The sequence below is a fragment of the Kogia breviceps genome, chromosome 14 (genome assembly GCF_026419965.1).
Source record: "Kogia breviceps isolate mKogBre1 chromosome 14, mKogBre1 haplotype 1, whole genome shotgun sequence".
NCBI classification, from domain to species: Eukaryota; Metazoa; Chordata; class Mammalia; order Artiodactyla; family Physeteridae; genus Kogia; species Kogia breviceps.
Window position 1 is genome coordinate 75,413,166 of NC_081323.1, and position 13,206 is coordinate 75,426,371.

The 13,206-nt window shown below is 50.5% G+C and overlaps 2 protein-coding genes across 7 annotated transcripts in view; one reads left to right on the forward strand and one right to left on the reverse strand.

Moving 5' to 3' along the window:
- PHKG2 (phosphorylase kinase catalytic subunit gamma 2) lies at positions 1-12,341 on the forward strand. Of its 2 annotated transcripts, none has more exons than XM_059036233.2 (10): positions 1-183; positions 593-705; positions 7,289-7,464; positions 7,720-7,774; positions 8,798-8,863; positions 8,954-9,117; positions 11,143-11,233; positions 11,326-11,479; positions 11,552-11,677; positions 11,775-12,341. In XM_059036233.2, the coding sequence occupies exons 2-10, from the start codon at positions 611-613 to the stop codon at positions 12,066-12,068; spliced, it is 1,221 nt and encodes a 406-aa protein (XP_058892216.1). In that variant the 5' UTR covers positions 1-183; positions 593-610; the 3' UTR covers positions 12,069-12,341. The 2 variants fall into 2 exon arrangements, with proteins under 2 accessions (XP_058892216.1, XP_058892215.1); XM_059036232.2 differs by having other exon boundaries at positions 175-256.
- Positions 12,106-13,206, reverse strand: part of CFAP119 (cilia and flagella associated protein 119) — a 21,230-nt gene continuing 20,129 nt past the window's right edge. For 4 of the 5 annotated variants that reach the window (XM_067013592.1, XM_059036243.2, XM_059036241.2 and 1 more), the window contains one exon: positions 12,118-12,636. In XM_067013592.1, the coding sequence (XP_066869693.1) occupies positions 12,458-12,636 (179 nt within the window). In that variant the 3' untranslated portion in view covers positions 12,118-12,457. Of the gene's footprint in view, positions 12,637-13,206 lie in introns of all 5 variants that reach the window. The other variant, XM_059036244.2, reaches the window with a different exon arrangement.

The window sequence follows — 13,206 nt, forward strand, 5'->3', positions numbered from 1 at the left end:
GTCGCAACCTCAGGTAACTCTGAGCTCCAACTTCCGCGCCAGCCTCGGGACTCTCGGCTTCTTATTGGACTAGCAGTTTCCAATCGGAAGGGTTTTTGAACCTCAGTCTTCGGGTGGCGCTGGCCATTGGCGGACAGAAGGGGGCGGGGCCTGAGGTCGTCGCCGGTACTGCCTGTGGATAAGGTAAGGGACTAGAGGCGAACCTGGCGACAGGGCGGCCTCGTGTCGACTCTGACTTCTCTCCCCGCCCCCGCGGGTGAGCCCGCGCGAGACCCCGCGCCCCCTCCTAGCGCCCGCCCAAGTGCGCCTGCGCAGCAACAGCCACCAGCCCGAGGACCCCTTCCCCTCTTCCTCTGCACCTTTTCCCTTCCTCTCCCCCGCCCCTCTCCCTGCCTTGCCTTGCCATCCCGTCCCGACCCCTAAGGCCCTTTCGTGGGGTCTCCCTAGCCCCTGTCCTTCCCCCACCCCGTCCCCATCCCACAGGATCCTGGCTCCCCAGCCGCAAGGGCTGCGCCTCCGCGAGCCGCAATGTTCGTCCTCTCAGAGCCTGTGGGCCTCCCTGCCTTCACTGCCCTCCGTTTCCTCCACACAGGTCCCCACCTACTTCAAAATGACGCTGGACGTGGGGCCGGAGGATGAGCTGCCCGACTGGGCTGCGGCCAAGGAGTTTTACCAGAAGTACGACCCTAAGGACGTCATTGGCAGGTGAGCCCACGACAGGGAAACAAAGGTCCAGAGAGGTCAGGCCCTAGCCAGGGTTCCTTCTGAGGGCTGTAGAGTTGTAAATGGGAAGGGTCAGTGGTGAGTGGAGGAACATTTGGTGACTAGACTCTTAACCCCCATTTTTTCACGAATTCATTCATTTATGTGTTCAACAAACATAATTCAAGCACCTACTGGGTGCCAGACACAAAAGTAAACATGGGGAGTGTAGAAGAGATGTTTATGCCCTGGAGGTACTCCAAGTGATGTGACTGAAGGAGACACATGAACATATAAAAAGTATCAGGCTGTGTAAAAAGTGCTGCTGGGTCTCAGAAAACCACAGCTTCCCAGAAGTGGTGATATTTGCATCTTGAAGGATGAGTAGGAGTTCAGCACACAACAAATAGAAGAAAGCCGTCACCTGTAGAGGCAGTGGCTGATACATTTATTCATCAATGTTTTCTAAGCATGTACAATGTGCTGGGTGCACTGTGCTAGGCACTGGAGATGTTAAGACCCACACCTTAACATCTTATAAGATTTCTGTTCTCCTGGAGTTTATGTTCTAGTGGTAGAGAGAGACAATAAACACGAAAACAAGTTAAAGTTCATTGTAAGTGCTAGGGAGAAAATAAATAGAGTTATGGAACAAGAGTAATTAATGGAGCTGAGACTTGGACGATGAGAATGAACAGGTCATGAGCTGAGGCAGGATATATTCCGGGCAGAGGGCAGAGGGAACTACCGTGTTCAAAGGCTCAACATAGGAAAAGGCCTATTCAAGCAACAGATAGATCATAGTGACTAGAATGTTGTAAGAGTGGGAAAAGGTGGAGGAAATTAAGTTGGAGAGGTAAATAGAGGTTGGATTACATAGAGCCTTGGGCCTGGATAAGGAATTTTTTTAAAAATAAATTTATTTATTTATTTATTTTTGGCTGTGTTGGGTCTTCGTTGCTTCCTCGGGCTTTTCTCTAGTTGCAGCGAGTGGGGGCTACTCTTCGTTGCGGTGCACGGGCTTCTCATAGCGGTGGCTTCCCTTGTTGTAGAGCACGGCCTGTAGGTGCGTGGGCTTCAGTAGTTGTGGCTCATGGGCTCTAGAGCACAGGCTCAGTAGTTGTGATGCACGGGCTCAGTTGCTCCACGGCATGTGGGGTCTTCCCGGACCAGGGTTCGAACCTGTGTCCCCTGCATTGGCAGGAGGATTCTTAACCACTGCACCACCAGGGAAGTTTCAGGAATTTTTTTTAAAGATTTTTTTTGATGCGGACCATCTGTTTTTTTGTTTTGTCTTGTTTTTTGTTTTTGCGGTACGCGGGCCTCTCACTGTTGTGGCCTCTCCCGTTGTGGAACACAGGCTCCGGACGCGCAGGCCCAGCGGCCATGGCTCACGGGCCCAGCCGCTCCGCGGCATGTGGGAACCTCCTGGACCGGGGCATGAACCCGCGTCCCCTGCATCGGCAGGTGGACTCTCAACCACTGCGCCACCAGGGAAGCCCATGATGCAGACCATCTTTAAAGTCTTCACTGATTGTTACAATATTGCTTCTGTTTTATGTTTTGGTTTTTTGGCCACAAGGCACGTGGGATCCTAGCTCCCCAGGGATCGAACCCGCACCCCCTGCATTGGAAGGCAAAGCCTTAACCACTGGACTGCCAGGGAGTTCCCTAGGATAAGGAATGTAAAGTTTATTCTGGTGATACTGGTGGTTTCCAGTAGGGTAGTAATATGGTCTGATTTACATTTCTGTGATTTGGGGCCTAGGAACTTAACCTTTCTATGCCTCAAAGTTTCTCCATTGTAAATGGGAGAATTAAAAAAAGAGCCTACCTTGTAGGTTGCTGTGAGGACGGAAAGAGTTAATATGATTCTCTTAGGACACGTCCTGGCACATGGTGAGTGCTCAATACAGGTGTGTTATTACATTTAAGAAAGATCATTCTGGCTCTTATGTGGAGAGTGGATAGGAGAGGGGCAAGAATGGAAGCATAGAGACCAGCTAGGAAGCTATTGATTCATTCAGGCTAGAGATGGTGATGGTTTAGACTAGAGTGGTAGTGGTAGAGATGGAGAGAAGTGGATAATTCAGGTGATGGCTTGAAGGGAGACTTGATACAATTTCCTGAAGGATTGGATATGGACCACTAGGGAAAGGGAAGAAAACAAGAATAAATTCTAAGGTTTGGATTTGAGTGCTTGAGTACCATTTACTGAAATGAAGAAGACTGGGGAAGATCAGTCTGGAGGGAGGTGTGAACAAGTCAGCAGTTCCACCAACTGGAGCTGTCCAGTGGGCATGTGAGTCTGGAACTCAAGCAAGAGTGCTGGGCTAGAGCTGTTAACTTGGGAGGCATCAGCATATAGATAGTAGTTGGCAAGAGAAGTGTAGAGTAGTGAAAGAGGCCTAGGCTCAGACCGTGGGGCATGTCATCATTAAGGAGTTAGAGGAGGAGCCAGCAAGGGAAACTGTAGAGATGCCATCTGTGAGTTAGAAAGAAAAACACAAGTATGTTTGGGACTTCCCTGGTGGCACAGTGGTTAAGAATCTACCTGCCAATGCAGGGGACATGGGTTCGATCCCTGGTCCAGAAAGATCCCATATGCCGCAGAGCAATGAAACCCATGCGCCACAACTACTGAGCCTGCATTCTAGAGCCCGTGAGCCACAACTGCTGAGCCCACGTGCCACAGCTACTGAAGCCCGCGCGCCTAGACCCCATGCTCCACAGCAAGAGAAGCCACGGCAGTGAGAAGCCCGTGCACCGCAACGAAGAGTAGCCCCCCCACTTGCTACAACTAGAGAAAGCCCACGCGCAGCAACAAAGACCCAATACAGCCAAAAATAAATAAATAGATTAATTAATTATTTTTTTTTAAACCCACCAACTTTAAAAAAAAGGAAGAGTATGTTTCTGAAAGGTTGGCGTGGTCTGCTGTGACACATGCTGCTGAGGCCAGGAAATCCACTGGGGGTGTGATGGTTAGATTTGTTCAGACTCCTTTTAGATAGCACATGGAGATGTCAAAAAGGTTGTTGGAATCAGGAATTCTGGAGAGAAATCAAGGCTTGAGACAGCGTAGCAGGAAGCATTTACACATAGTTGGTATTTAAAGCCCCTGGGGGGAATTCCCTACAGTCTAGTGGTTAGGACTCTGTGCTTCCACTGAAGGGGGCATGGGTTTGATCCCTAGTCAGGGGACTAAGATCCCAGATGCCGTGCGGCATGACCAAAATTTAAAAAAAAAAAAAAAAAAAAAAAAGCCCCTGGGTCTGGATGGAGGTCACAGGGAAGAGAGAATATTGGGAAAAGAAGAGAGCTAAGATCCAAGTCTTGAGATGCTGCAAGGTTTCAAGACCAGGTGAGGAAAGATGCACTGAGGCTAGGAAGAGCCCTTAGGTAAAAACAGTGGTTCCACTGCCAAGGGCACAGAAGGACCAGTTTTGAAGAAGGCAGATCAGAGAGTAGGGTGTTTATCATTTCATTCCAAGATTACTGTGGTAGCATCATCCCTCGTCTCTCTCTTCTACCTTTTCTCTCTTGTTTTTCCTGCACAGTAAATTACCTGCACACTCTAATGAAATTACTTTTTCCAGAGTACCAATTTCAGACCTGAAGCTTTAAGAGAGCTTGACACATTCTGGAAATTGGTGATAAGTTATACGTCACTGAAACAAAGGTTGAAGAGGAGGGTTATAGCCAGGGATGAAGCTGAAAAGAGGCTAAGAAGTTGGTGAAGGCCTTGAGTGACAGATGAAGGAATTCGGATTTGATTTTTATCTTGTAAGTAATAGGGAGGCAGTATGGAAAGAAAACAAGAATTTTGAATGCATTCCACAGGTAACTGTAAGGTTGAAAGTATTAGGTATCATTTAAAAAGAGGACAGTTGCTTTAGGGGTACTGCTGAGGAATGAGGGGACACAGAACTTAGTAAACAGGGAAGTTTTTAAGCAGTGAATGACACGATTAGGGCTGTTTTAAGAAGCTAGTTCTCAAAGCAGTGTGGCAGATGGGTGGCAGTGGTTGAGATTAGCAGCAGGGAGATCAGTTAGGAGGCCATCATGGTGGTGGGGATGGAGTACTAGGAAACAGATTTGAGAGATAATACAGGATGGGCTGGACTGGTTGGATGTTGTAGATTGTGAAGGAGAGGGCGAAGCCAAGAATGGCACCAGGGTTTCTGGTTTGGGAGTCGGATTGAATGGCATTGCTATTAATTGAGATCAGGAATTGAGGAGCTAGTGTCGGGAAGATGAAGTGTTCAGTGGTCATGATTACAGTGAGAGGTCTCTAGGACCCTTAGGAAGCAATTCATTTAGTAAGATGTGTTGGCCTGACATCTGGGGGAGTTCCCTGGTGGCCTAATGGTTAGGTTTCCGGGCTTTCACTGCCATGGCCCGAGTTCAATCCCTGGTCGAGGAACTGAGATCCCTCAAGCTGTGTGGTGCGGCCAAAAAAAAAAAAAAAAAAATGGCGGGGAGGTGGGGTAGACATCTGGGCATGAATGTTGAAGTCATGGAGGTGGATAAGATTACTGAGAGTGTATATAGCCTAAGAACAGGGCCAAGGATGGGATCCTGGGGAAGTCTTAACATTTAAGGGGTGGGCAGAGAACAAGGTACTGAGGTGCATCAGTAGGAAGAGTTTGGACTTTGAGTCTGAAGACCCAGGTGTCCCATGTAGATAGTCATGACACATAGTAGGAAGGCTTAATTAAAAGGGAATGCTCCTACAGGTAGGGGCTTCCCTGGTGGCGCAGTGGTTGAGAATCCGCCTGCCAATGCAGGGGACATGGGTTTGAGCCCTGGTCCGGGAATATCCCACTTGCCAAGGAGCAACTAAGCCCATGTGCCACAACTACTGAGCCTGCTCTCTAGAGCCCGTGAGCCACAACTACTGAAGGCTGCCTGCCTAGAGCCCATGCTCCACAACAAGAGAAGCCACTGCAGTGAGAAGCCCGCTCACTGCAATGAAGAGTAGCCCCCACTCACCTCAACTAGAGAAAGCCCGCACGTAGCAACAAAGATCCAGTGCAGCCCCCCAAAATAAATAAATTAATTAAATAAATAAATTAAGAAAAAAAAGGGGGGGTAGTGCTCCTACAGGTAAAATGCTATAGGATACCAGTGAAGGGAGTGGTCCTTCCCTTCTGGAGAATAAATAAAGAATTGGTAGATGCAGCATTCATTTTGGGCCTTAAAGCAGGGATTCTTTGCTCTATGGCTTCAAAGGATCTTTGACCACTACCCCCCCCCGCCCCCAAATAATAAAAATGTTGGGTATATGTGGCAGAGGTCTCCAGCTTTCCACAGATTCTCAGAGGTTCATTAAAAGATGAATAATAATTAGACCAGGGACCTCAAACTCAGGTGCCCTTAGTAGTTGGGCAGAAAATGAAAACTGTGAAGTGGCCAAGAGTAAAAGAGTAGGAAGTGGTGAGCATTGTGGCAGCTGGAGCATTCTTGTTCCAACTAAGATACGTGAATTCAGATTTGTAAATAACAATGCACTGACCACAGTGTAATATATCTGTGGGCTGTGTTTGCCTTGAGGGTCAATAGTTTGCATCCCCAGATTGAACCAGAGATGTGAGTGACAGGCATTTCAAGCAAAAGGAGTTACATAAAGGCAAGGAGGCCCTGGGAGCACAGCAGTGAGGTTATGTGAATGGCAGCCAGGGAACCAGCATGCGAATGTGGTATGAGGTCAGATCCTGGAGAGATTTGCACCTTAGCCTGAAATACTTGTAGGGTCACATGGAGTTGGTGACAGAGCCAAGCAAGGAAATCCCTGTCTAGGACTTTGTGTTTTTTTCTTTCTTTTGGCTGTGCCATGTGGCTTGTGTGATCTTAGTTCCCCGACCAGGGGTCAAACCCGAGCCCTCTGCAGTGGAAGAATGTAGTCCTAACCACTGGGCCGCATGGAAGTCCCTAGGACTTTGTCTTTACAAAGCCAAATGGGCTTTCCTGTCTCTACCTCATTAACGCCTTTCAGCATCCCTTCAAGATATTGTTGGCTACATTTCAGAGCAGGTGAAGTGGAAGCCCAGAGACCTTATGTCAGTGGGTCACTTGGAGGTTAATTAGTGACAGATTTGGGGCCTAAACCGAGATCTCCTACTTCTCAACTTTGGTCTTCTGGCCAGTGGCCCAGTATTTATTTGGAGCCTCCTTCACTTGAGGTATTGTAGGGGAACTTTGGGATTTAGATGGGCTAACAGTGGAAGTGGGTAAACTCTGGAGGGAACCTTCCCACTTTCTCCTTGTGGGGTTCTAGGGCAAGGGGCAGGTTCTGGGGCCCAGTGCCTAGGCTCACCCATGGAGGGAGTGGCAGAGACTGGAACCCAGGACCCCTGCCTGCCTGCCCTATGAGCTTTGTGTTGCACCTTGCTGGGTGCCCAGGTTGCTTGCTGATGCTGCTTTGAAGCTCCTGCAGGCCAGGGTGAGCTCCTTGGGAGTTCGCCCTGTTGTCTAAATGGGTTTCCAGAGTCTCGCATAGTGGGTGTGAGGCTGCCGAGGCTCTACTCTGCGTGGAAATGAGAGAGCAGGAGGCCCTGACTTGTGCGTTGTCTGACTCTGGCAGAGGAGTGAGCTCTGTAGTCCGCCGTTGCGTTCATCGAGTTACTGGCCGTGAGTTTGCGGTGAAGATCATGGAGGTGACAGCTGAGCGGCTGAGTCCTGAGCAGTTGGAGGAGGTGCGAGAAGCCACGCGGCGAGAGACACACATCCTTCGCCAGGTCGCCGGCCACCCCCACATCAGTGAGGCTGCATTCCCTGCTCCTGTTAGCCCTGCCCACAGCCCACTTCCCCCAGCACTGCCTCCACGCCTCTGCTCCCTTACTCCTGGCTCTGCTGCACCTCAAAGTGTGGCCAGCCTTTGGGTCCGTACTGCCTCCTTTGGTTCTCCTTCCTTCCCAGTAACAGCCCACTGCTGCCTCAGGGTGGAAAAGGCCCTTTAAAGTGCATCTACTCCTTTCCATCTCTGTCTCTCTGCCTTTCTGCCTCTTTCCCCAGTCACTCTCATCGATTCCTACGAGTCTTCTAGCTTCATGTTCCTGGTGTTTGACCTGTGAGTATCTCCTGGCCCCAGTCGAGAAGCCCCCTCCTCACCTCCATGCATGGCCCCAGCCTTACAGCACAGTGGGCTGAAGACCACCCTGCTCACACCTTCCTCTGCTCCCACTCAGGCCTGCCTGCCAGCTCAGAGCTCTGGCCCTTCTCCCAAGTGCCCAGATTGAGGCAAGTTCTTCAAGAGTCATAGTGATCAGCTAAGTACTAAGGGTCTTCATGAGACCCTGTTGTAGGAGGAGAGTGTTTATCCGTGAGCTGGCCACGTATAAATGGACTCTCCATCACCAGTCTCCCGGTGTTTAACACCCTCCACTGGAGTCTTTCTCTGCCCATCAGTTCTTTTTCTGGTCGGTCTAAAGCTGAAGGTCAGATATTATACAGTGCTATAATGCAAACCAGTTGCAAAGGTACTTCCAAAGAGAATGGTTTGGATACCAGATGTTTAAGAGAGGCCTTTGGAAGAAATTTACAAAGTCTTCAGACAGAAATGACCCTCTGCAAAAGTCGAGGGGAAGTGGGAAGTGTCTGTTATACCACCATGCAACTTAAAGAACCTGATGTGTTATTTCAAGGATTGACGCAGAGTTGCAATTATAACCTCAGTGTTTAAAGACAAGATAAAATAAGCAAAATTCAAAATAAAGTCCCATTCAACTTTCTTGCTACTATTAACTGTAAAATTTTGGTCCGTGGTCTAAATAGATTCACTTCAAAAGGCATTTTGTGAGTGTATTCTCAGATAACACAGACTTCCTGTAAATGATTATTATCACAAGGCACTTATTCTTGCTAAAATAGCCCCCTTGTGGCACAGTGCAGATATTTTGACGGCCAACCCATTGGGCCAAAGTGCCCCTGACATCCGGTTCACTCTTGGAGTGCTCTGTCTCGAGACCCTTTCATTTGTCTACAGAGGGATCTCTTTACTGGCCTCTTCCGTGGTATTTTCTATGAGCACTGGCTTCTTTTCTCAGCCGCCACTGTGAGGTGCACCTATCTCCCAACCCCTCCTATCCCTTAGGATGCGGAAGGGAGAGCTGTTTGACTATCTCACAGAGAAGGTGGCCCTCTCAGAAAAGGAAACCAGGTAATGGCTGAGCCTGCAACCCCTGGGATGAGCAGGGGGGGGGGGGGGGGGCAGGGCAGGGAGAAGCAAAGGAGACTGTGCCTCCCTCAGGTCCATCATGAGGTCTCTGCTGGAAGCAGTGAACTTTCTCCACGCCAGCAACATTGTACACCGAGACCTGAAGCCTGAGAATATTCTCCTTGATGACAATATGCAGATCCGACTTTCAGATTTTGGGTTCTCCTGCCACTTGGAACCTGATGAGAAGCTTCGAGGTGAGGGGACCTGGTACCCTGAGAGGCTTGGGAGGGAAAGAGGCTCAGGCCTGGGGCTGGTTGGCTGGGTCTGAGAACTGGGTCCCAAGTACCAAGGAAAGGAAGGTCAGTGAGCACTTGCCAGGTCCTCACTGGGTGCAGAGCCTCGTGTGCAAATCAGTGTGGGCTTCCTGACCTAGAGGCCGACAAGTGAGCAGATCATGGCACACAGCAGGCAAGGGGCCATGCCAGGAAGCCAGGAAGGAGTACCTGATTCAGCTGTAGGGACCCACCGAGGAAGGGGCTCGGACCTCGGCCTGGGGAGGCTGGGCTTGTCACAGGAGGAAAAAGAGGGAGCGAGGGATAGCAGGGCTCAGCTGTGCCTTTGGGGTCTGGCGGAGGCAGGTCCACAGTGTGCTCCTTAGGTGCTATGAGGAGCCTGATGTGGCGCGACAGCCCTTCTCACCTGGTGCCCACACGTTTGTTGTGACAACCATTTCTAGTGCAGGTGGAAAACTAAACAAAGTTCAACTGTGAGACTACCCAGAGCCTTTAATATACTGCTTCCTCTCCTTCAGTGGCTCTGCATTGGACTTACTAATAGCTAACATTCACTGGGCACTTATTGTGAGTAAGGCACCACGCTGAGTCTACACGGCTTATTTCTCTAGATACTCTCAACAGCTCTGAAATAGTATTTGTGTCTCTATTTTATAAGTGGGCTTAACGAGGTGAGGTGACTTGCCCAAGGTCACGTAGGTGTGATTTGAACTTGGGCCTTATGACTCCAGAGTTCATGGTCTTAATCTGTGGACTTACACATCTTCCAAATGCTGTGCTTTGTGTCCCTTTGGGCTGCCACATACACTTCCCTATCCTGATTCATTTTTGCCCCTGCCCACTCCAGCCTCTCCCTTGGCTTGGATAATTCAGCTTTTACTTTAAAGTTCTATGTCAGGTTAGAGCCCTTGCTTTTTGCTCTTATTTCTTCTCCACTTCATGATACATGTCTTACTCTGTTATTTGTTTGCTTTCTGGTAGGTGGTGAGCTTGGTAAGGGCACATCAAATTCGCCACTGTGTCTTGTGTGGTGCTTGGCACATGGTAGGCGTTCAGTAAATAGTTTGAGTTGGAATGAATTTCCCAAGAGAAATTCAGTTTCTCCATTCAGGCCTATTAAGATCTCTTGGAAGTGTGCCATGGATCACAGTTTGGAAATTGCTGGGATGGAAGAATTGGTGCCAGAAGAAACTAAAAATATAGGCTTAGATCAAGTCATGGAGGGCTCTGTGCTATAGGAATCTAGACTTGATCCTGAGGCCATGATGGGAAGCCAGGGAAGGGTTTTAAACAATTTACCCAGAACGTGCCTTAAGAAATCCCATATTCCGGGCTTCCCTGGTGGCGCAGTGGTTGGGAGTCCGCCTGCCAATGCAGGGGACATGGGTTCGTGTCCCGGTCCAGGAGGATCCCACAGGCTGCGGAGCAGCTGGGCCCGTGAGCCATGGCCGCTGAGCCTGCGCGTCCAGAGCCTGTGCTCCGCAACGGGAGAGGCCACAGCGGCAAGAGGCCCGCGTGCTGCAAAAAGAAAAAAAAAAATCCCATATTCCTATTCATTCTTCTTGGTTGAGTGGTGGTTCCGCTAACCACAGTAGAGATTATAGGAGGAGGAATAGATTTGGACAGAAAGGAATGCAGAAAAGATTTAAGTTTTGTTTTCTATATGTGTATATATGTAAAAATGTGGTAAAAAGTTGTGTGAGGAGTGGGTTGGCTGGAGGGTTGGGGAGGCAAGTGATACAGTTGGATAGCACCTTGAAGTCAATCTAAAACTCAGGTTTTCCCAGGAAGGCCACCAGGAGGCTTGGTGGGTCGTTGAATTGTTTAGCAGGGCTAGGGTCTAATACCGAGACTTGGCAGAAGGCAGGCAGGAGCAGAATGGGAACACTTGGGGCCCTGGTGGTGTAGAGGCTCCAGCAGAGGTCTGGTGTTAAGGGTCCTTGAGCGGGCTGTGACATCCCATCAATCTCAGGCCTCTCTCCCCAGAGTTGTGTGGGACTCCAGGGTATCTAGCGCCAGAGATCCTTAAGTGCTCCATGGATGAAACCCACCCAGGCTACGGCAAGGAGGTCGATCTGTGAGTTTCTGGTCTCCCCCTTCCCTCCTTTGTGTAGTGTCCTTCAACACATTCGCTCACCTAGTCCTCCCTGACTGTGGTCTCTTTCTCAGCTGGGCCTGTGGGGTGATCTTGTTCACACTCCTGGCTGGCTCACCACCATTCTGGCACCGACGCCAGATCCTGATGTTACGCATGATTATGGAGGGCCAGTACCAGTTTAGTTCACCTGAGTGGGATGACCGTTCTGACACTGTGAAAGACCTGGTGAGCTGGGGCCGTGAGAGGGCAAGGAGGGAGGCCCAAGAGCTGCCCCTCATGCTCTGGCATTTCCCATAGATCTCGAGGCTGCTGCAGGTGGATCCTGAGGAGCGCCTGACAGCTGAGCAAGCCCTACAGCACCCATTCTTTGAGCGCTGTGAAGGCAGCCAACCCTGGAACCTCACCCCCCGCCAGCGGTTCCGGGTAAGCCTTAGAGTGTCAGGGTCTGGGCCTGCTCCTCTGTCCCATGATTTTCTTGTGGTGGATGTGCCAGTGGAGCTCACACTGCCCCCTTTCCCAGGTGGCAGTGTGGACAGTGCTGGCTGCTGGACGGGTGGCCTTAAGCACCCACCGTGTACGGCCGCTGACCAAGAGTGCACTGTTGAGGGACCCTTATGCGCTGCGGCCAGTGCGGCGCCTCATTGACAGCTGTGCCTTCCGGCTCTATGGACACTGGGTGAAGAAGGGTGAGCAGCAGAACCGGGCAGCCCTCTTCCAGCACCGGCCCGCAGGGCCTTTTCCCGTGATGGGCCGTGAAGAGGAGGGGGACTCAGCTACTATCACTGAAGACGAGGCCATGCTGGTGCTGGGCTAGTACTTCAGCCCTGAGGAATCCCAGGAAGCAGAATTCTCCAGGAGGAGGATTTTTATCATTCCAGCCCCTCTGGGCTCTGGCCTCAGGCCCCCATGCCTGGCCAGGCCCGCCACTGATCAAACTATCATAGAGACCAGCCCTGTACACCTACCCACACTGGCCAGGGCTTTGAGATCAGAGCTGAGGTGCAAGAGAGCCACCCAGAGTGCCATGCCTGGCCTTATCCATGCTGCCTGTGCCACGTATGCAATAAAATCTGCTACATGCCAGGGAGATCCAGTGTCCTGTGTCTGGTGCCTAGCTTCGGCAGGGAAGCCCAGAAGGTGCTCAGGAGGGGGGCGGGGTAGGGCCACTTTGGTCCAAGCCTTTATTGGGGAAGATGCTGGGGGTCACTTGGTCTTGTTCTTGCCTTTGCCTGGAGGTAGCTGGAGGGGCTGCTTGAGCGCGGTCAGCTTGCTGCTGAGCCTCTCCTCGCTGGCCTTGAGCTGTTCTTCCACCAGTTGTTGGAGCTGCTCCAGTTCCTTGTTCATCTGGGTCTTGATGTAGGCCCGGAGGACGGAGACCTGGCCTGCAGGGGCAGGGAAGAAGGGACGGGTCAGAAGAGATGCCATCTGGGGCTGAGGGATTGCCCCTAGCCAGGCAGACACAACCTTCCAGGGTGCCCTTGGGAGCTACACTAGTGGCAGTGTTGCTTCAATTCAGGAAATGTCAGCCAGCCCTTCTGTGAGAGAAAGATGGGCAGAGTGGCTATGCTGCTGCATTTTCTGGGTTGCTACTTAGTAGCCTTGTGACCTTAGGCAGGTGACTTAACCTTTCCACGCCTCAGTTTCCTCTGTGTAAAATGCAGATAGTGATAGCACCTAGCAGCTAGGATTGAGAGAGGATTAAATGGGTTAATATATGTAAAATGTGGGAATTCCGTGGCGGTCCAGTGGTTACAACTCCACAATTCCACTGCAGGGGGCACGGGTTTGATTCCTGGTCGGGGAGCTAAGATCCTGCACGCCACACAGCACAGGCAAAAAAAAAAAAAAATTGTGTATATATATATATATGTATATATATATATATATGCTTAAAATGGGGCCTGCCTGGCACATAGTGTTTTCAAATGTGTGCTGGCTATTATTGTCATTGG